The sequence below is a fragment of the Oncorhynchus keta genome, chromosome 23 (assembly GCF_023373465.1).
Source record: "Oncorhynchus keta strain PuntledgeMale-10-30-2019 chromosome 23, Oket_V2, whole genome shotgun sequence".
Classification (NCBI taxonomy): domain Eukaryota; kingdom Metazoa; phylum Chordata; class Actinopteri; order Salmoniformes; family Salmonidae; genus Oncorhynchus; species Oncorhynchus keta.
In genome coordinates this window covers 14,207,251-14,228,955 of record NC_068443.1, presented here as the reverse complement: position 1 = coordinate 14,228,955, position 21,705 = coordinate 14,207,251, and the positions used below count along the sequence as shown (strand labels likewise).

The 21,705-nt window shown below is 42.1% G+C and overlaps 1 protein-coding gene across 11 annotated transcripts in view; it reads right to left on the bottom strand.

The window, feature by feature from the left end:
- Positions 1 to 1,044: 1,044 nt before the first annotated feature.
- Positions 1,045 to 21,705, bottom strand: part of LOC118402498 (rap guanine nucleotide exchange factor 4-like) — a 36,802-nt gene continuing 16,141 nt past the window's right edge. For 7 of the 11 annotated variants that reach the window (XM_052476491.1, XM_052476494.1, XM_052476495.1 and 4 more), the window contains 21 exons: positions 17,919 to 17,979; positions 17,764 to 17,840; positions 17,305 to 17,451; positions 17,003 to 17,183; positions 16,009 to 16,087; positions 15,709 to 15,859; positions 15,213 to 15,301; positions 15,070 to 15,094; positions 14,878 to 14,953; positions 14,650 to 14,796; positions 14,466 to 14,563; positions 11,889 to 12,014; positions 11,443 to 11,519; positions 11,237 to 11,338; positions 11,020 to 11,110; positions 10,876 to 10,926; positions 10,711 to 10,798; positions 8,258 to 8,322; positions 8,063 to 8,117; positions 1,732 to 1,769; positions 1,045 to 1,663 (listed from right to left, as the gene is read on the bottom strand). In XM_052476491.1, the coding sequence (XP_052332451.1) occupies positions 1,571 to 1,663; positions 1,732 to 1,769; positions 8,063 to 8,117; positions 8,258 to 8,322; positions 10,711 to 10,798; positions 10,876 to 10,926; positions 11,020 to 11,110; positions 11,237 to 11,338; positions 11,443 to 11,519; positions 11,889 to 12,014; positions 14,466 to 14,563; positions 14,650 to 14,796; positions 14,878 to 14,953; positions 15,070 to 15,094; positions 15,213 to 15,301; positions 15,709 to 15,859; positions 16,009 to 16,087; positions 17,003 to 17,183; positions 17,305 to 17,451; positions 17,764 to 17,840; positions 17,919 to 17,979 (1,917 nt within the window). In that variant the 3' untranslated portion in view covers positions 1,045 to 1,570. Of the gene's footprint in view, positions 1,770 to 2,224; positions 2,369 to 8,062; positions 8,118 to 8,257; positions 8,323 to 10,710; positions 10,799 to 10,875; positions 10,927 to 11,019; positions 11,111 to 11,236; positions 11,339 to 11,442; positions 11,520 to 11,888; positions 12,015 to 14,465; positions 14,564 to 14,649; positions 14,797 to 14,877; positions 14,954 to 15,069; positions 15,095 to 15,212; positions 15,302 to 15,708; positions 15,860 to 16,008; positions 16,088 to 17,002; positions 17,184 to 17,304; positions 17,452 to 17,763; positions 17,841 to 17,918; positions 17,980 to 21,705 lie in introns of all 11 variants that reach the window. The other 4 variants (XM_052476500.1, XM_052476492.1, XM_052476493.1 and 1 more) reach the window with 3 other exon arrangements.

Below are 21,705 nucleotides of genomic sequence, written 5' to 3'. Positions count from 1 at the left end.
CCTTTCCCAGTCAGTATATGTGGTGTTTGTTAATCACATTCTGCTCCCTGCCTGTTATCCCCTTTCCCAGTCAGTATATGTGGTGTTTGTTAATCACATTCTGATCCCGGCCTGTTATCCCCTTTCCCAGTCAGTATATGTGGTGTTTGTTAATCACATTCTGCTCCCGGCCTGTTATCCCCTTTCCCAGTCAGTATATGTGGTGTTTGTTCTGTGTGACCCGTCCCTTGCTTCTATAGAAAACACTTCACCCCCCAACAGGTCAGAGACAGGGCTAGACAATGAGTTCTCTAGTTTCACACTCAACCTCATCCCTCATTCACTCAACTAAAACCTCACCACACACACCAAGAACAAGGAGGCAGTGACATCACCAGTCTGGAATGACCATGGTGACATGACAAACCCATAGATTAAACAACATTGTATCTGTCCCATCATGGTGTCTGTGAGAGCACAGGCAGCACCATTGAGACCGTCTCCATTTTGAAGTAGTACATTTTCTTCTTCTACTACTTCTATGAGTTGTCAAACAAACAGAAATGAGGCATACTGCCACCTAGAGTGTGTTGTTTGAACAGGTAAAAAGCCAAGGTTGGAGATTTATTGCCACCTGGAGTTCTGGAATGTTTCCTCACTAGTTTAATTCATTGGCTGATTCCTCCTGATGACCTGGATGGAATTATGTGATCCTTCCTTAACCCATAGGAGGTGGCACCCAGTTGACTGGTGAAAGTCCTCCATTGCGCTGCCCATGCTAACACAGGCTTTTGAGCACTAGAGTCCTCTATCTATATGGACCAATCCATGAATGACTGTGATGACATAATCAACAGGGGACAGACCAGGTGACATCACTATCAGGGACAAAAACAGTGACCAAATCAGCAATAACCACCAGAATCCGATGTTTTGATTATTATATTAGATATTTTTTATTTACTGTTCAGACAGACTATACGCTCTCAACCCACTGACATCATGATGAGGTAAAACAAGTTAAATATACTGTACCCACATTTACAAAAACTACATGAAGAAAACTGAGAAAGATGACTGATTTTAATTGAATAACAATATGCTACAGGAGTTGTGCTTCAATGTAAAAATAAACAAGAACATGAGGACAGTTTTCAGAACACTGGCATAACAAAGCTAGAGGTTTTGTTTCTCTATAATAATTTATGTAAAGATCTTGGTATTTGTAACATTATACTTTTTTTTTAATTTTTTTTTTTACATCTGCTCAAAGTAAGGGACATGATAATCTAAATTAGACTTAACATCTCTTGTAACTTTGTTCAATCTACATTTAGAGTAACCTTACATGTAACAGAGAAATCAAGTCTCTTACTTCTAAATCATCTGTCTTCTATGTGATGTCACAGAGGGCAAAGTGTTCTGTATGATTTCAAGGAGGGCTGATGGTTCTGTGTGATGTCATAGAGGGCTAAGAGTTCAGTAAGATGTCTTAGTGGGCTAAAAATTCCATGTGATGTCATAGACATGGACTGTTCCATATTATGTCACAGAAGCCCAATGAAGCCATTTGATGTCATAGCAATGAAGGTTACTTGATCTTACAGAGGCTGAGGGTTCTGTATGATGTCATAGAGAGTAACAACTGCATGGTGGGCAACCTCAGGTCCTGCGGGGCTCTAGCCTATAGGAGAGTGTTGTCAGGGTCCGTTGTTTGTCAATCACACACAGCTTTCTGACATAACCCCTCACCTCAGCATGGTTCTTATTGGGCTGACACACCTCAGGGTCTGAGAGAGAGAGAGAGAGAGACACAGACCCAGTTATTATTACTTTGGCTCTGTATGCCACTACAATGGATTTGAAGGGAAACATACTTTCAGCTTTTATTTGAGGGTATTTACATCCAAATGGGGTGAACATTGTAGGAAATACAGCACCCTGTGTGTGGTCCCCCCTTTAAGTAATTGGACAACTGGCTGCTCAGCTGGTCCATGGCCAGCTGTGTGTTATTCCCTCATTAGTTAATTTACAAGTAAGCAGATAAAAGGTCTAGAGTTGAAGTGTTGCATTTGCATTTGGGAATCTGTTGCTGTTAACACTCAATATGAAGTGCAAAGAGCTGTCACTGCCAGTGAAGCAAGCCATCATCAGGCTGACAAATCAAACCTATCAGAGAGATAGAAAAAACATTAGGTGTGGCCAAATCAACTATTTGGGACATTCTTAAAGAGAAAGAACTCACTGGTGAGCTCAGGGACACCAAAAGGCCTGGAAGACCACGGAAAACAACTGCGGTGAAACGACAGAAGAATTCTTTCCCTGGTGAAGAAAAACCCCTTCACAACAGTTGACCAGATGAAGAACACCCTCTAGGAGGTAGACGTATCTGTGTCAAAGTCAATAATCAAGAGAAAATAGTAAATACAGAGGGTTTATCACAAGATGTAAATCATTGGTTTAAAATATACTTAAGTATCAAAAGTAAAAATAATAAAAATTATTATTAAGCAAACCAGAGGGCACCATTTTGTTTCTTATTTATGGATAGCCCAGGACATTTTCAAACAAAGCATGTGTTTAGTGAGTCCTCCAGATCAGAGGCAGTAGGGATGACCAGGGATGTTCTCTGTTTAGTGAGTCCACCAGATCAGAGGCAGTAGGGATGACCAGGGATGTTCTCTGTTTAGTGAGTCCTCCAGATCAGAGGCAGTAGGGATGACCAGGGATGTTCTCTGTTTAGTGAGACCTCCAGATCAGAGGCAGTAGGGATGACCAGGGATGTTCTCTGTTTAGTGAGACCACCAGATCAGAGGCAGTAGGGATGACCAGGGATGTTCTCTGTTTAGTGAGTCCTCCAGATCAGAGGCAGTAGGGATGACCAGGGATGTTCTCTGTCTAGTGAGTCCTCCAGATCAGAGGCAGTAGGGATGACCAGGGATGTTCTCTGTCTAGTGAGTCCTCCAGATCAGAGGCAGTAGGGATGACCAGGGATGTTCTCTGTCTAGTGAGTCCTCCAGATCAGAGGCAGTAGGGATGACCAGGGATGTTCTCTGTCTAGTGAGTCCTCCAGATCAGAGGCAGTAGGGATGACCAGGGATGTTCTCTGTTTAGTGAGACCACCAGATCAGAGGCAGTAGGGATGACCAGGGATGTTCTCTGTTTAGTGAGACCACCAGATCAGAGGCAGTAGGGATGACCAGGGATGTTCTCTGTCTAGTGAGACCACCAGATCAGAGGCAGTAGGGATGACCAGAGATGTTCTCTGTTTAGTGAGACCACCAGATCAGAGGCAGTAGGGATGACCAGGGATGTTCTCTTGATAAGTGCGTGCATTTGACTATTTTCCTGTCCTGCTAAGCATTCAAAATATAAGGAGTACTTTTTGCTGTCATGGAAAATGTATGGAGTAAAAAGTATAATATTTTCTTAAGGAATGTAGTGAAATATAAATAGTAAAGTACAGTTACCCCAAAAAACTACTTAAGTATTACTTTAAAATGTATTTTTACTTAAGTACTGGGACAGATGAGACAAAGATCAACTTGTACCATAATGATGAGAATAGTATGAAGAAGGGAAGGAACTGCTCATGATTCCAAGCATACCACCTCATCTGTGAAGCATGGTGGAGGTGGTGTTATGGCGTGGAATTGTGTGGCTGCCAATAGAACTGGTTCCCTTGTATTTATTGAGGATGTGACTGCTGACAAGCAGCAGGATGAATTCTGAAGTGTTTAGGGTTATATCATCTGCTCAGATTCAGCCAAATGCTTCAAAACTCCTTGGACGGCGCTTCATAGTGCAGAGGGACAATGACCAGAAGCGTACTGCAAAAGCAACCCAATACTTTTTAAGGAAAAGAAGTGGAATGTTCTGCAATGGACAAGTCATTCACCTGACCTGAATCTATTTGAGCATGTTATTTCACTTGCTGAAGACAAAACTCCCCAAGAACAAACAGGAACTGAAGACAGCTGCAGTAAAGGCCTGGCAGAGCATCACCAGGGAAGAAACCCAGCATCTGGTGATGTCTATGGGTTCCAGACTACAGGCAGTCATTGACTGCAAAGGATTTGCACTATCAAAATAAAGAAAGTGGCGCACTCAATGTATAAACTCCCATCAATTTAATGGGTATTTACCAACGTTTGGGCATCACTGTGTCTTCCTCAGGGTAATGTCATGAATATTTGAACCAGGTTATGTAGACAAACTGTGCAATTAGTGTAATCAACGACAATAGTGAGGGGTGTGTCACAATGATTAAGTTAATTTTAATTAGTGACACTGTTAAAGTAGTATATGGCATATTAAATATATTACGCTATTAACATAAACATAATGGAATATTGTACATCATATTAGCATCAACTTACATTATTGTTTCATTCAATTTCACACCTATCCCAAATGGGAACTACAAATGTGTCTCATGTGCACAGTGTAATAGCACTATAAAAACGTCTTTCTTCAGACACCCACAAACAGGTCCAAAGATCCCTGTTAGGGGGTCATCTCATGCAAGACCAAGGGAGTCATCTACCTCATCAACTGTTCATGTGGAAAAGCCTATGTCGGACAAACGAAAAGACAACTAAAACAACGCAGAGCTGAACACAGCAGCTCAATCAGATATAAGAACATTGACTATCCAGTAGCAGCTCACTTTGTTGAAGCTAACCATACCATCTCCTCCCTCAAATACACAGGCCCTGAGCATGTTGCTTTACTAAGGAGAGGAGGTAACATCGAGAGATCCTACGACTACAAAGAGAAGATTACTGGATATCCTATCTAAAAACATTGACCCCCAGTGGTCTGAACATTGACTATCCAGTAGCAGCTCACTTTGTTGAAGCTAACCATCCCATTTGAATTAACTTAATCATTATGACACACCCCTCACTACTGTCATTGATTACACTAATTGCACTGTTTGTCTACATAAGCTGGTTCAAGTATTCATTACCCTGAGGAAGACACAGTGATGCCCAAACGTTGGTAAATACCCATTAAATTGATGGGAGTTCTTACATGGAGTGCACCACTTTCTTTTGATAGTTTATTCGCCGTTAGTAAACACCTCCACACAAACTATTTCCTTCTGGGTGTGCGCCAGCTCATGTTTTTTAATCTGCAAATGATTTGCAACCAAGTATTAAAACTCACAATTTAACTTATGATTACGTTAGTTTGTCCAACTACTTTTGAGCCCCTAAAAATGGGGGCACATATAAAAAGTGCTGTAATTCCTACACCGTTCACCCAACTTGGACGAAAATACCCTCAAATTAAATCTGAAAGATTGTTTCCTTTCAAATCCATTGTAGTGGCTTACAGAGTCAAAATGATAACTTTGTCAATGTACAAAAATGTATGGACCTGACTGTATGCAGTGTTAATGTCTATTGTTATGGGTTCAGCTGAAAGGACCACTGGACATAATCAGAGACTTTATGGGTTCAGCTGAAAGGACCACTGGACATAATCAGAGACTTTATGGGTTCAGCTGAAAGGACCACTGGACATAATCAGAGACTTTATGGGTTCAGCTGAAAGGACCACTGGACATAATCAGAGACTTTATGGGTTCAGCTGAAAGGACCACTGGACATAATCAGAGACTTTATGGGTTCAGCTGAAAGGACCACTGGACATAATCAGAGACTTTATGGGTTCAGCTGAAAGGACCACTGGACATAATCAGAGACTTTATGGGTTCAGCTGAAAGGACCACTGGACATAATCAGAGACTTTATGGGTTCAGCTGAAAGGACCACTGGACATAATCAGAGACTTTATGGGTTCAGCTGAAAGGACCACTGGACATAATCAGAGACTTTATGGGTTCAGCTGAAAGGACCACTGGACATAATCAGAGACTTTATGGGTTCAGCTGAAAGGACCACTGGACATAATCAGAGACTTTATGGGTTCAGCTGAAAGGACCACTGGACATAATCAGAGACTTTATGGGTTCAGCTGAAAGGACCACTGGACATAATCAGAGACTTTATGGGTTCAGCTGAAAGGACCACTGGACATAATCAGAGACTTTATGGGTTCAGCTGAAAGGACCACTGGACATAATCAGAGACTTTATGGGTTCAGCTGAAAGGACCACTGGACATAATCAGAGACTTTATGGGTTCAGCTGAAAGGACCACTGGACATAATCAGAGACTTTATGGGTTCAGCTGAAAGGACCACTGGACATAATCAGAGACTTTATGGGTTCAGCTGAAAGGACCACTGGACATAATCAGAGACTTTATGGGTTCAGCTGAAAGGACCACTGGACATAATCAGAGACTTTATGGGTTCAGCTGAAAGGACCACTGGACATAATCAGAGACTTTATGGGTTCAGCTGAAAGGACCACTGGACATAATCAGAGACTTTATGGGTTCAGCTGAAAGGACCACTGGACATAATCAGAGACTTTATGGGTTCAGCTGAAAGGACCACTGGACATAATCAGAGACTTTATGGGTTCAGCTGAAAGGACCACTGGACATAATCAGAGACTTTATGGGTTCAGCTGAAAGGACCACTGGACATAATCAGAGACTTTATGGGTTCAGCTGAAAGGACCACTGGACATAATCAGAGACTTTATGGGTTCAGCTGAAAGGACCACTGGACATAATCAGAGACTTTATGGGTTCAGCTGAAAGGACCACTGGACATAATCAGAGACTTTATGGGTTCAGCTGAAAGGACCACTGGACATAATCAGAGACTTTATGGGTTCAGCTGAAAGGACCACTGGACATAATCAGAGACTTTATGGGTTCAGCTGAAAGGACCACTGGACATAATCAGAGACTTTATGGGTTCAGCTGAAAGGACCACTGGACATAATCAGAGACTTTATGGGTTCAGCTGAAAGGACCACTGGACATAATCAGAGACTTTATGGGTTCAGCTGAAAGGACCACTGGACATAATCAGAGACTTTATGGGTTCAGCTGAAAGGACCACTGGACATAATCAGAGACTTTATGGGTTCAGCTGAAAGGACCACTGGACATAATCAGAGACTTTATGGGTTCAGCTGAAAGGACCACTGGACATAATCAGAGACTTTATGGGTTCAGCTGAAAGGACCACTGGACATAATCAGAGACTTTATGGGTTCAGCTGAAAGGACCACTGGACATAATCAGAGACTTTATGGGTTCAGCTGAAAGGACCACTGGACATAATCAGAGACTTTATGGGTTCAGCTGAAAGGACCACTGGACATAATCAGAGACTTTATGGGTTCAGCTGAAAGGACCACTGGACATAATCAGAGACTTTATGGGTTCAGCTGAAAGGACCACTGGACATAATCAGAGACTTTATGGGTTCAGCTGAAAGGACCACTGGACATAATCAGAGACTTTATGGGTTCAGCTGAAAGGACCACTGGACATAATCAGAGACTTTATGGGTTCAGCTGAAAGGACCACTGGACATAATCAGAGACTTTATGGGTTCAGTTGAAAGGACCACTGGACATAATCAGAGACTTTATGGGTTCAGCTGAAAGGACCACTGGACATAATCAGAGACTTTATGGGTTCAGCTGAAAGGACCACTGGACATAATCAGAGACTTTATGGGTTCAGCTGAAAGGACCACTGGACATAATCAGACACTTTATGGGTTCAGCTGAAAGGACCACTGGACATAATCAGAGACTTTATGGGTTCAGCTGAAAGGACCACTGGACATAATCAGAGACTTTATGGGTTCAGCTGAAAGGACCACTGGACATAATCAGAGACTTTATGGGTTCAGCTGAAAGGACCACTGGACATAATCAGAGACTTTATGGGTTCAGCTGAAAGGACCACTGGACATAATCAGAGACTTTATGGGTTCAGCTGAAAGGATCACTGGACATAATCAGAGACTTTATGGGTTCAGCTGAAAGGACCACTGGACATAATCAGAGACTTTATGGGTTCAGCTGAAAGGATCACTGGACATAATCAGAGACTTTATGGGTTCAGCTGAAAGGACCACTGGACATAATCAGAGACTTTATGGGTTCAGCTGAAAGGATCACTGGACATAATCTGAGACTTACTGAACGACTGACTCCTGCAGTGTCTCACCGCCCGGATGGTGTTTGCGATTACCCGCTGGAAAACACAACAACAAGCAGTGTCACATATCATACAGAAGTTGTATTAATGTTCTATGAAGGTTGTGGATACTACAACATACATATAGGTGACATGAACAGTTTATGAGCATCTTATGAACACCTGTGTATACTCACCATCTTCTCAAAGTTGACCATGTTGTCTATGAATGTCTTGTTGCCCTCGTGACTAAAAGTCATGTCTGGGAACATAATCAAAAAAGCAGTTTTAAAACAGAGGACACACTATAAACTACCTCATCTTAGTTTGAAAACAGCCACCCTAGTCATAGACTGTTCTCTCTGCTTCCGCACGGCAAGCGGTACCGGAGCTCCAGGTCTAGATCCAAGAGGCTTCTAAACAGCTGCTACCCCCAAGCCATAAGACTCCTGAACATCTGATCAAATCCCTATACAGACTATTTGCATTGCCCCCCCCCCCCTTTTACACCGCTGCTACTCTCTGTTGTTATCGTCTATACATAGTACCTTTAATAGCTCTACCTACATGTACATATTACCTCAACTAACCAGTGCCCCCACACATTGACTCTGTACCGGTACCCCCCTTGTCTCGCTACTGTTATTTTACTGTTGCTCTTTTGCTCTTTAGTTATTTGTTACTTTTTATTTCTTATCCATATATTTTTTTCAACGGCATTGTTGGTTAGGGGCCCCGTAAGTAAGCATTTCACTAAGGTTGTGATCTGTTGTATTCAGCATTTCACTAAGGTTGTGATCTGTTGTATTCAGCATTTCACTAAGGTTGTGATCTGTTGTATTCAGCATTTCACTGTAAGGTTGTGATCTGTTGTATTATTTCACAGCATTTCACTGTAAGGTTGTGACCTGTTGTATTCAGCATTTCACTAAGGTTGTGATCTGTTGTATTCAGCATTTCACTAAGGTTGTGATCTGTTGTATTCAGCATTTCACTGTAAGGTTGTGATCTGTTGTATTCAGCATTTCACTAAGGTTGTGATCTGTTGTATTCAGCATTTCACTAAGGTTGTGATCTGTTGTATTCAGCATTTCACTGTAAGGTTGTGATCTGTTGTATTCAGCATTTCACTAAGGTTGTGATCTGTTGTATTCAGCATTTCACTGTAAGGTTGTGATCTGTTGTATTCAGCATTTCACTGTAAGGTTGTGATCTGTTGTATTCAGCATTTCACTAAGGTTGTGATCTGTTGTATTCAGCATTTCACTGTAAGGTTGTGATCTGTTGTATTCAGCATTTCACTGTAAGGTTGTGATCTGTTGTATTCAGCATTTCACTAAGGTTGTGATCTGTTGTATTCAGCATTTCACTGTAAGGTTGTGATCTGTTGTATTCAGCATTTCACTGTAAGGTTGTGATCTGTTGTATTCAGCATTTCACTGTAAGGTTGTGATCTGTTGTATTCAGCATTTCACTGTAAGGTTGTGATCTGTTGTATTCAGCATTTCACTGTAAGGTTGTGATCTGTTGTATTCAGCATTTCACTGTAAGGTTGTGATCTGTTGTATTCAGCATTTCACTGTAAGGTTGTGATCTGTTGTATTCAGCATTTCACTGTAAGGTTGTGATCTGTTGTATTCAGCATTTCACTGTAAGGTTGTGATCTGTTGTATTCAGCATTTCACTGTAAGGTTGTGATCTGTTGTATTCAGCATTTCACTGTAAGGTTGTGATCTGTTGTATTCAGCATTTCACTAAGGTTGTGATCTGTTGTATTCAGCATTTCACTGTAAGGTTGTGATCTGTTGTATTCAGCATTTCACTGTAAGGTTGTGATCTGTTGTATTCAGCATTTCACTGTAAGGTTGTGATCTGTTGTATTCAGCATTTCACTGTAAGGTTGTGATCTGTTGTATTCAGCATTTCACTGTAAGGTTGTGATCTGTTGTATTCAGCATTTCACTGTAAGGTTGTGATCTGTTGTATTCAGCATTTCACTGTAAGGTTGTGATCTGTTGTATTCAGCATTTCACTAAGGTTGTGATCTGTTGTATTCAGCATTTCACTGTAAGGTTGTGACCTGTTGTATTCAGCATTTCACTGTAAGGTTGTGATCTGTTGTATTCAGCATTTCACTGTAAGGTTGTGACCTGTTGTATTCAGCATTTCACTGTAAGGTTGTGATCTGTTGTATTCAGCATTTCACTGTAAGGTTGTGACCTGTTGTATTCAGCATTTCACTGTAAGGTTGTGATCTGTTGTATTCAGCATTTCACTGTAAGGTTGTGACCTGTTGTATTCAGCATTTCACTGTAAGGTTGTGATCTGTTGTATTCAGCATTTCACTGTAAGGTTGTGATCTGTTGTATTCAGCATTTCACTGTAAGGTTGTGATCTGTTGTATTCAGCATTACACTGTAAGGTTGTGATCTGTTGTATTCAGCATTTCACTGTAAGGTTGTGATCTGTTGTATTCAGCATTTCACTAAGGTTGTGATCTGTTGTATTCAGCATTTCACTGTAAGGTTGTGACCTGTTGTATTCAGCATTTCACTGTAAGGTTGTTGTATTGGCACATGTGACTAATACAATTTGATTTGAAAACGTTTCCTGTTTCATACCTACTGAATGCGACCGAGCTTGGGCTTACCTTTGAGGAGGAGGGGCATGAAGGGGATGATTGGCGGCTCTATTTTGGTGACGGTCAGCCGGTATGCCCGGTGGTTCCTGGACGGGTCCTTGGAATACACACACATCACTGTTAAAAGGTCAACAACCGTATTGTTAATTTAGGGGTCTTTGAAGAGCAACTCACCATCATGCTCTCAAACTCAGCATAGAACTTCTTGAACTTGCTAGGGAGTTTCTGCCAACAGAAAGAGAGAGGTTCAGGGGCTTCCGTTTTTTTATGCATTAATAGAAAAACTGCAGTTCAGTTTAATAGTATAATAGTTGTCACCTCCCAGGTTTGGGTGAGTCGGCTGACTGCAGGGTTGCTCATACCCATGATGATGGCAAAGAACGAGTTCAGGTTTTTAAATTCCCGACAGCTGGAGAAAGCAACACCACCAATACAATGAGATTGTGAAAAAGCATTTCAGTGCCATCAATAATCTATACGCATAAGTATCTACAGAACGAGTGGGTGTTTTATTGTTTGTGTGCACAAGACTCACTGAGCAGCGATTTTGATGAACTTCTTGAGCAGCTGAACCCGTTTGCTAAGCTGACCACACAGACACACCTCCGTCACCACCCACAGCTGCACCTGGTTGAACCTGACCACGACGTCACACATTACGGTCATAACATACTGTTCCATCAACCTGAACAACGTCGTAGAAGTTATTTACAAATAACTCATGTTTGATTATAATCAGACCTGCGTAGAAACAGGTCCAGGTTGGCAGTGGTTCTCCTGAAGCTCTGACGACCAAACGTGTGGTACAACAACTCATGCTGCAACAGGGAAGACAAAGAAAACCTACAGGTGGAGGATCTTAATTTGATCACTCTGTCACAGAGAATTTCCCTGTGCAGTAGGACATTCAAATTGTTGTGTATTCAAGGTTTAAAAAGGCTTCTAAAGTTAGCAATTTCCACTGATTTATCCAAAATAAAAATGGATCAACCCCTACAAAAATGTCCATTAATTATCACACACATAATAATTAACATTTCCTGTTGCTGCAGGATTATTTTCCTGCTGTGAGAAACTGGTCAAATTAAGAAAGAACATAATGTATGTACTATAGGATTCAGGTGTAGTGAGAGAAATAGACAGCGTGTTTATCTCATATTAGCCAGGGTGTGAGTGTGTGTGTATACCTCGTGAACACAGCTGAAGAGTTCCCAGTCGTACAGGGTCATCTGATAGGCCAGGTCTTTAGAACTCATCAGCTCAAAACTGGACATGGACCCAGCTGAGGGCCCCTCCTGGTCTGGGAGAGGGGTCTAACAAAACACACACTCACAACGGGTTAATGTCTACACATCTCTATGATTACATGAACACAATCTAACTAGCCACAATAGCTGTATTACTATAATAGATTGTTTAAAACGATTTCCCTAATAATCCTGTTACCATGGACACATCTGAAAACATGCAGAAAATCACCAATCAAAATAATTGTTCTACCACAGCGCTATTTTTGCCTATTTGATTCTAAGTTTAGAAACAGGGGTTACACCAGAACTTAATGGTTATGCTTGGAATGTACTGAGTGTAGGGAAAGAGATCACGTGGCAGGCATAAGTGGAGAGATCCATGGATTAGTGATGAAGGGGGTGGAGGTCAGGTCACGCTAAGGGAGAAAGAAAAATGTATGGCCCATAACACTTAGTTTCCTGCATAGCAATAAAGAAGTGTAGGAGGAGACTCAGCCTAGGAGAAAGGGTTAAATATCAGTGCTTGTACAGATGAGTAGGAGGAGACTCAGCATAGGAGAAAGGGTTAAATATCAGTGCTTGTACAGATGAGTAGGAGGATACTCAGCCTAGGAGAAAGGGTTAAATATCAGTGCTTGTACAGATGAGTAGGAGGAAACTCAGCATAGGAGAAAGGGTTAAATATCAGTGCTTGTACAGATTAGTAGGAGGAGACTCAGCAGAGGAGAAAGGGTTAAATATCAGTGTTTGTACAGATGAGTAGGAGGAGACTCAGCATAGGAGAAAGGGTTAAATATCAGTGCTTGTACAGATGAGTAGGAGGAGACCCAGCATAGGAGAAAGGGTTAAATATCAGTGCTTGTACAGATGAGTAGGAGGAGACTCAGCCTAGGAGAAAGGGTTAAATATCAGTGCTTGTACAGATGAGTAGGAGGAGACCCAGCATAGGAGAAAGGGTTAAATATCAGTGCTTGTACAGATGAGTAGGAGGAGACTCAGCATAGGAGAAAGGGTTAAATATCAGTGCTTGTACAGATGAGTAGGAGGAGACTCAGCATAGGAGAAAGGGTTAAATATCAGTGTTTGTACAGATGAGTAGGAGGAGACTCAGCCTAGGAGAAAGGGTTAAATATCAGTGCTTGTACAGATGAGTAGGAGGAGACTCAGCATAGGAGAAAGGGTTAAATATCAGTGCTTGTACAGATGAGTAGGAGGAGACTCAGCCTAGGAGAAAGGGTTAAATATCAGTGCTTGTACAGATGAGTAGGAGGAGACTCAGCATAGGAGAAAGGGTTAAATATCAGTGCTTGTACAGATGAGTAGGAGGAGACTCAGCCTAGGAGAAAGGGTTAAATATCAGTGCTTGTACAGATGAGTAGGAGGAGACTCAGCATAGGAGAAAGGGTTAAATATCAGTGCTTGTACAGATGAGTAGGAGGAGACTCAGCCTAGGAGAAAGGGTTAAATATCAGTGCTTGTACAGATGAGTAGGAGGAGACTCAGCATAGGAGAAAGGGTTAAATATCAGTGCTTGTACAGATGAGTAGGAGGAGACTCAGCATAGGAGAAAGGGTTAAATATCAGTGCTTGTACAGATGAGTAGGAGGAGACTCAGCATAGGAGAAAGGGTTAAATATCAGTGCTTGTGTGAATGTCTTTGTCCAATGCATCTGTATTGACCCTCTGGGAAGAATAAACTTGGTTTAACCTTTAATAGTGTCCTTACAGTTTTTACTCTGAATAATAGTGTTGAAGTCGGACGTTTACATACACTTAGGTGGAGTCATTAAAACTTGTTTTTCAACCACTCCACAACTATAGTTTTGGCAAGTCGGTTAGGACATCTAATTTGTGCATGACACAAGTCATTTTTCCAACAATTGTTTAAAGACAGATTATTTCACTGTATCACAAATCCAGTCGGTCAGAAGTGTACCTGTGCCTTTAAACAGCTTGGACAGTTCCAGAAAATGATGTCATGGCTTTAGAAGCTTCTGATATGCTAATGACATCATTTGAGTCCATTGGAGGTGTACCTGTGGATGTATTTCAATGACTACCTTCCAACTCAGTGCCTCTTTGCTTTACTTTTTTTATTTTCTCATGATGTCATCATCCAAGCCATCAAAATAAATTGTTGACCTCCACAGGTCTGGTTCATCCTTCGGAACAATTTCCAAACACCTGAAGGTACCATGTTCATCACTTTAAAATAAAGTGGTGATCCTAACTGACCTAAAACAGGGAAATTCTTTCTAGGATTAAATGTCAGGAATTGTGAAAAACTGAGTTTAAATGAATTTGGCTAAGGTATATGTAAACTTCGACTTCAACTGTAGATCTAACAGACCTTACAAGATTAAGATAAACTGAGTGTTTACATGACTATTGCCATACTCTTCCTACTGAAATAATCTGTTTAATATGGAATTATTAGTGTGCATGTAAACATACTCACTGATCTGTCTCAAAGGCCACTCTATTGACCCCTTTCTATTCATTATTCTCTCTCACCAGAGTATTGAGCTGGTCCCGGGGACAGGCGAACATACGCCCATTGATGCTCAGAGAGGAGAATACTGACACATCATTGGGCTTCAGCATCTGCTTCTCTGTGACAGGAGAACACACACAGAGGAAAATAAAATGACAGCAATAAATACTATGTAAATGAAGTGAGATGTGATTGGCTCCTCACCGCCTGCGGAGCTGAGGTGGACCAATAGCAGGTCGTCGTTTGAGGCAAGTTTGTCGGCCACAGCGCTAGTCACCTCACTCCCTGTGGCCGCTACGGCAACCCGGATGGTGGTGTAGGTGTGGTCACTGCAGTACACCTTCAACAGGACTACACACACACACACGTTTTTAAGAGGCTTGTGATTAAAGAAAAAGTGTAGGAAACTTTTTTTTTACGTCACAAACTGACTGTCGTCACAGTTCCTGATGGGTTGTGTCTTCACTAGTTTCTCGTCTCCGTTGCTGAACTGTGTAAGGACCTTCTGCTGAGACAGACCACACAACATCAGAGATGATCAACACACACCTTGACAGAACACACAACATCAGAGATGATCAACAACACACACCTTAACAGACACATTCACCATGCCACACTCACCTTTTTCACTTTGGCCTCTTCTGAACTGAAGAAAAGAAACAACAGAACAAGTGTATGTTAATAATGCATGTCTTTATAATGGTTTGAGGATCAGGATTATGGGGTTAAGGTCACCATGGAGGTTAGATGTCAGTTTTACATACTGTAGTTTGACAACCTTCTCCAAGTCAGGTACAAAGTCTTTCAGAGCTCTGAGGATCCGTGAGTCATTGGACACACTCCCATACAGCTCCTACAGAGAGAGAAACACAGACAACTCCTCAGGTGTGTGTGTGTGTGTGTGTGTGTGTGTGTGTGTGTGTGTGTGTGTGTGTGTGTGTGTGTGTGTGTGTGTGTGTGTGTGTCTCCAGGAATACGAGTGCTGCTGGCTCCTCCTGTAAGTGATGTGTGTGTGTGTACCTCCAGGAATACGAGTGCTGCTGGCTCCTCCTGTAAGTTATGTGTGTGTGTGTGTGTGTGTGTGTGTGTGTGTGTGTGTGTGTGTGTGTGTGTGTGTGTGTGTGTGTCCAGGAATACGAGTGCTGCTGGCTCCTCCTGTAAGTGATGTCTGTCTGTCTGTCTGTCTGTCTGTCTGTCTGTCTGTCTGTCTGTCTGTCTGTCTGTCTGTCTGTCTGTCTGTCTGTCTGTGTGTGTGTGTACCTCCAGGAATACGAGTGCTGCTGGCTCCTCCTGTAAGTGATGTGTGTGTACTGCAGCCCAGCGCAGGGCCAGATTGAGGACTCGTCTCTTACAGGTCACAGCGTACTCCAACCTCTCCTGCTCCGAGCCCGGAGGAGCCACCGCATGGTAGGTACACACGGGGTTAAAGATATAACACACAACTATACCATAACTGTCACCTATGTGTAACATACTGAACTTCAAGAAGAGAAACTGAAGGGAGAGAAAGAAGGATAGGAAGAAAACAAGAGGGCAGAGTGGGAAAGAGAAAAAGGATATTGTGCCATGAGTAGCTGGCAGAACTGGCTGTTAGGCATGAAGACACAGTGCATGAGGACAAAGTCATCTACCGCAGGATCTGAGAGGGAGAAAATTAGTGGAAGAAAGAGAATAATATTAGAAAACAGATATATAGAGTAGCAGGGCCCGGTTGTATAAAACATGTTAGGTGTATGAAACATGTATGGCAGAAAGAGTCTCTGGTTACCATGTAGAAGACCTGATTCACAGAATGGATGTCTTATCAAAGAGATCACATTTATTTGGAGATCTCAAAATAGAAGTTCTACATTCAAGACTGGAGAAATAAATTGGATTCAGAATATAAGTTACTTTTTTCTCACCTCGTTTCTATTACTTTCTAGTACTTCAAGCTAGCTTACAGAGCAGGTAGCTTACAGAGCAGGTAGCTTACAGAGCAGGTAGCTTACAGAGCAGGTAGCTTACAGAGCAGGTAGCTTACAGAGCAGGTAGCTTAGAGCAGGTAGCTTACAGAGCAGGTAGCTTACAGAGCAGGTATCTTAGAGCAGGTAGCTTAGAGCAGGTAGCTTAGAGCAGGTAGCTTAGAGCAGGTAGCTTAGAGCAGGTAGCTTAGAGCACAGAGCAGGTAGCTTACAGAGCAAGTAGCTTGCTAGCCAGCTGGCTTTGTAGACATTGATTGTGTGCCTTTCATTGTTTAGCTAAGTAGCTAGCTGCTTGCTGTTTTCCTTTTGAAACCAGGGGAGAGGAAAGCAACATTCAGCCACAAATGATGTTTTCATTGACATCCATAATGAATGAAGCATTTAAGGGACCTCATAGGCACCCTTAACGTTTCACTTAATTTAAGGGGGAAATTAGCCCCAAAATGCTTTGTGCAACTGACTTAAAGTTAAGGAAACTAAGGGAAAAGATAAGGGGATAATTGACTTAGGATGTCTTATGCAACCAGGCCCAGGCCCTCAACCCTAGGGATTCACAGTGTATCTCTACCAGGTTGTGTGTGTGCGTGCACCTGGGTCAGAGTGGTGTGTATCCATCCTCATAGTCTCCAGGAAGTGGTCAAGGATCTTCTCAGGGGTTCCAGACAACACAGTGTACCTGATATTTCCCAGACTGGAGGCTCTGGGACTCTTCTCCAAGACCAGAACAGCCTGCTCATGTTCCTTCAAACGCACTGTATTTGCCTCCACGTCCTAAAGTCAAGTAAATACCAGGACATTACATTAAGGGTAAAGTAAATTTCATTAAAGTAAGTTACAGTATGGTACAGTATTGCACAGTGTAGTAACAGAACAGTACAGTATACAACTCTACCCTGAGTATCCTGTTGAAGTCTTCTTTGTCCACTCGGAGGAAGTGACAGTTGTCTTCTCTGAGGACGATGGAGGCAGCTCGAGGAGAGTCAGTCACCAACGCCAGCTTCCCAAAGTCATCCCCCTCGTGCAGGGTACACACCACACCCTGAAGAGGAACACACACGCGTCAAAACACACGGATTAGACAGCTGGAGAAGTGCTAGCATGAATGAAGATTGTGACTAATCACGTGTGAGTGTGTTGTGTATATTCTGAGAACCTTGAGCTAGTCATTCACTGTGATGAGCGAAGCCAGAGTTTCCCAAACTGTAGCACTAGTTCCCCTAGGGAATACAAGCCAGCTGTTGTATTCAGAATCATTCTTTTGGTCATAATAATTTTAGTTAGCGTCATCTTGTGCTACTTTCAAATCCACTGTAAGGCCCATATACACATCATGTATAAACACACGTCATACCTTGCCGTAGATGACCACATTGACAGAGCCTTTCTGGATGACGTACCAGGATGTTCCCTCTTCTCCCTGGTTAAACACTGGAAGGAGAGCGAGCACACCTTAATGTGTGTTCCTAAAACACACACACTGTACAGCATGGTGAGATAGGGACTTACACACGGTTCCTGCTTTGGCGTGAGACTCGAAGATGAGAACACTCGCCAGCTCCCTCTTCACCTGTAAGTAAGATGGTAACAGCCAAACAAACATTGAAACAACACCTGAGAAACCTCTGAACAGTTCATCAATGTCTGGAAGCACACAAGCCAGCTAGATCTGCTAGGCTAGCGGTCCCTAATTCCATTCAGTCATGGGCTTGTTACTTGAGCGGATGGTTGGGGGACCAGAACATAGTTATAAATTGTACACTGAAAATTGACCGTAAGAATCCCAAAAATATGTAGTATTTGACTAAATCTGAATAATTTCAAACTATGATCACATACAGGTATGCTTCTCTATTTATGCATGGGAATACATTTCCTCAATTAAAATCACTTTGAGCTCATTTCCTGGTGATTCTACAGTCTTTTCTGTCCAAGATCGTATATAAACTCAGCAACAACAAAATAAATGTCCCTTTTTCATGACCCTGTCTTTCACAGATAATTCATAAAAATCCAAATAACACAGATCTTCATTGTAAAGGGTTTAATCACTGTTTCCCATGCTTGTTCAATGACCCATATGTAGATATTCCATTTATTTTTTAGATCAGCCGTTTCCAGCTACAATAGTCAGTCATTTACAACATTAACAATGTCTACACTGTATTTCTGATCAATTTGATGTTATTTTAAAATGGACAACAAAAAAAGTGATTTTTCTTTCAAAAACAAGGACATTTCTAAGTGACCCCAAACTTTAACAGTACTGTGTGTGATATATATATATATATATATATATATATGGAAAGTATTCAGACCCGTTTACTTTTTCAAAATGTTACTTAAAAATATCCCATAATAACAAAGCAAAAAGGTGTTTTTTTAATTTTTTGCACATTTATTAAAAACAATAGAAAACAGAAACACCTTATTCAGACCCTTTGCTATGAGACTTGAAATTGAGCTCAGGCATCCTGTTTCCATGGATCATCCTTTAGATTTTTCTAAAACTTGATTCCAACTGTGGTAAATTTAATTGATTGGACATGATTGGGAAAGACACACACCTGTCTATATAAAATGTCCCACAGGTAACAGTGCATGTCAAAGCAAAAACCAAGCCATGAGGTCGAAGGAATTTTCCGTAGAGCTCAGAGACAGGATTGTGTCGAGGTACAGGTCTGGGGAAGGTTACAAAAACATTTCTGCAGCATTGAAGGTCCCCAAGAACACAGAGGCTTCCATCATTCTTAAAATGGAAGAAGTTTGGAACCACCAAGACTCTTCCTAGAGCTGGCTGCCAGGCCAAACTGAGCAATTGGAGGAGAAGGGCCTTGGTCAGGGAGTTGACCAAGTACCCAATGGTCACTGACAGAGCTCTACAGTTCCTCTGTGGTGATGGGAGAACATTCCAGAAGGACAACCATCTCTGCAGCACTCCACCAATCAGGCCTTTATGGTAGAGTAGCCAGATGGAAGCCCCTCAGTAAAAAGGCTCATGACAGCCCACTCGGAGTTTGCCAAAAGGCACCTAAAGACTCTCAGACCATGAGAAACAAGATTATATGGTCTGATGAAACCAAGATTGAACTCTTTGGCCTGAATACCAAGCGTCACATCTGTTGGCAACCTGGCACCATCCCTACGGTGAAGCATAGTGGTGGCAGCATCATGCTGTGGGAATGTTTTTCAGCGGCAAGGACCGGGAAACTAGTCAAGATTGAGGCAAAGATGAATGGAGCAAAGTACAGAGAGATTCTTGATGAAAACCTGCTCCAAAGCACTCAGGACCTCAGACTGGGTCGAAGGTTCACCTTCCAACAGGACAATGACCCTAAGTACACAGCCAAGACAACGCAGGTGTGGCTTCGAGACAAGTCTCTGAATGTCGTTGAGTGGACCAGCCAGAGTCCGGACTTTAAACCGATCTAACATCCCTGGAGAGACCTGAAAATAGCTGTTAAGCAATGCTCTCCCTCCAACATGGAAGAGATTGAGAGGATCTGGAGAGAAGAATGGGAAAAACTCCCCAAATACAGGTATGCCAAGCTTGTAGTGTCATACCCAAGAAGACTCAAGGCTGTAATCGCTGCCAAAGGTGCTTCAACAAAGTACTGAGTAAAGTGTCTGAACACTTACATAAATGTGAAATCTGTTTTTTAATTTTAATATTATCAGCAAAAATCTCAAACCTGTTTTTGATTTGTCATTATGGGATATTGTGTTTAGAATGTTAAGGGGGAAAAAAACAATTTTAGACATTTTATAATTAGGCTGTAAGAAAATGTTGAAAAAAAATCAAGGGTTCTGAATACTTTCTGAAGGCACTGTACCAGTCAAAGGTTTGGACACCTACTCATTCAAGGCTTTTCCTTTATTTTTACTATCTTAAATAAATCAAAATATATTCTTCCTTAGTAACCAGCCTTTGCCTTGATGACAGCTTTGCACTCTCTTGGCATTCTCTCAACCAGCTTCACCTGGAATGCTTTTCTAAAAGTCTTGAAGGAGTTCCCACATATCCTGAGCACTTGTTGGCTGTTTTTCCTTCACTCTGCAGTCCAGCTCATCCCAAACCATCTGATGCAGCATTCCATCACTCTCCTTCTTGGTCAAATAGCACTTACACAGCCTGGAGATGTGTTGGGTAATTGTCCTGTTGAAAAACTAATTATAGTCCCACTAAGCGCAAACCAGATGTGATGGCGTATCACTGCAGAATGCTGTGGTAGCCATGCTGGTTAAGTGTACCTTGAATTCTAAATAAATCACAGACAGTGTCACCAGAAAAGCACCATCACACCTCCTCCATGCTTCACGATGGGAACCACACATGCAGAGATCATCCATTCATCTACTCTGCGTCTCACAAAGACATGGTGGTTAGAACCAAAAATCTCAAATTTCGACTCATCAGTCCAAAGAACAGATTTCCACAGGGCTAATATCCATTGCCCATGTTTTTTGGCCCAAGCAACTCTTCTTATTATTGTCCTTAAGTAGTGGTTTCTTTACAACAATTCGACCATGAAGGCCTGATTAACGTAGTCTCCTCTGAACAGTTGTCTCTTCTGAACCGTTAATGTTGAGATGTATCTGTTACTTGCACATTGAAACATTTATTTGGGCTGCAATTTCGGACACAACTGATTGGCTCAAACGCATTAAGAAGGAATGAAATTCCACAAAACAACTTAACAAAGCACACCTGCTAATTGAAATGCATTCCAGGTGCCAAAAAGGTGTGAAGCTGTCATCAAGGCAAAGGGTGGCTACTTTGAAGAATCTCATATTTTGATTTGTTTAACACTTTTTTTGGTTACTATATATGATTCCATATCTTTTATTTCATAGTTTGTCTTCACTACAATGTAGAAAATTGTCTACAAAAATTGTAAAACTTGAATGAGTAGGTGTGTCCAAACTTTTGATTGGAAATATATATGTGTCGGAGAGGTGGGATAAGACTCGGCAGTGTCGGAGAGGTGGGATAAGACTCGGCAGTGTCGGAGAGGTGGGATAAGACTCGGCAGTGTCGGAGAGGTGGGATAAGACTCGGCGTGTCGGAGAGGTGGGATAAGACTCACGGTGTCGGAGAGGTGGGATAAGACTCGCGGTGTCGGAGAGGTGGGATAAGACTCGGCAGTGTCGGAGAGGTGGGATAAGACTCGGCAGTGTCGGAGAGGTGGGATAAGACTCGGCAGTGTCGGAGAGGTGGGATAAGACTCGGCGTGTCGGAGAGGTGGGATAAGACTCGGCGTGTCAGAGAGGTGGGATAAGACTCACGGTGTTGGAG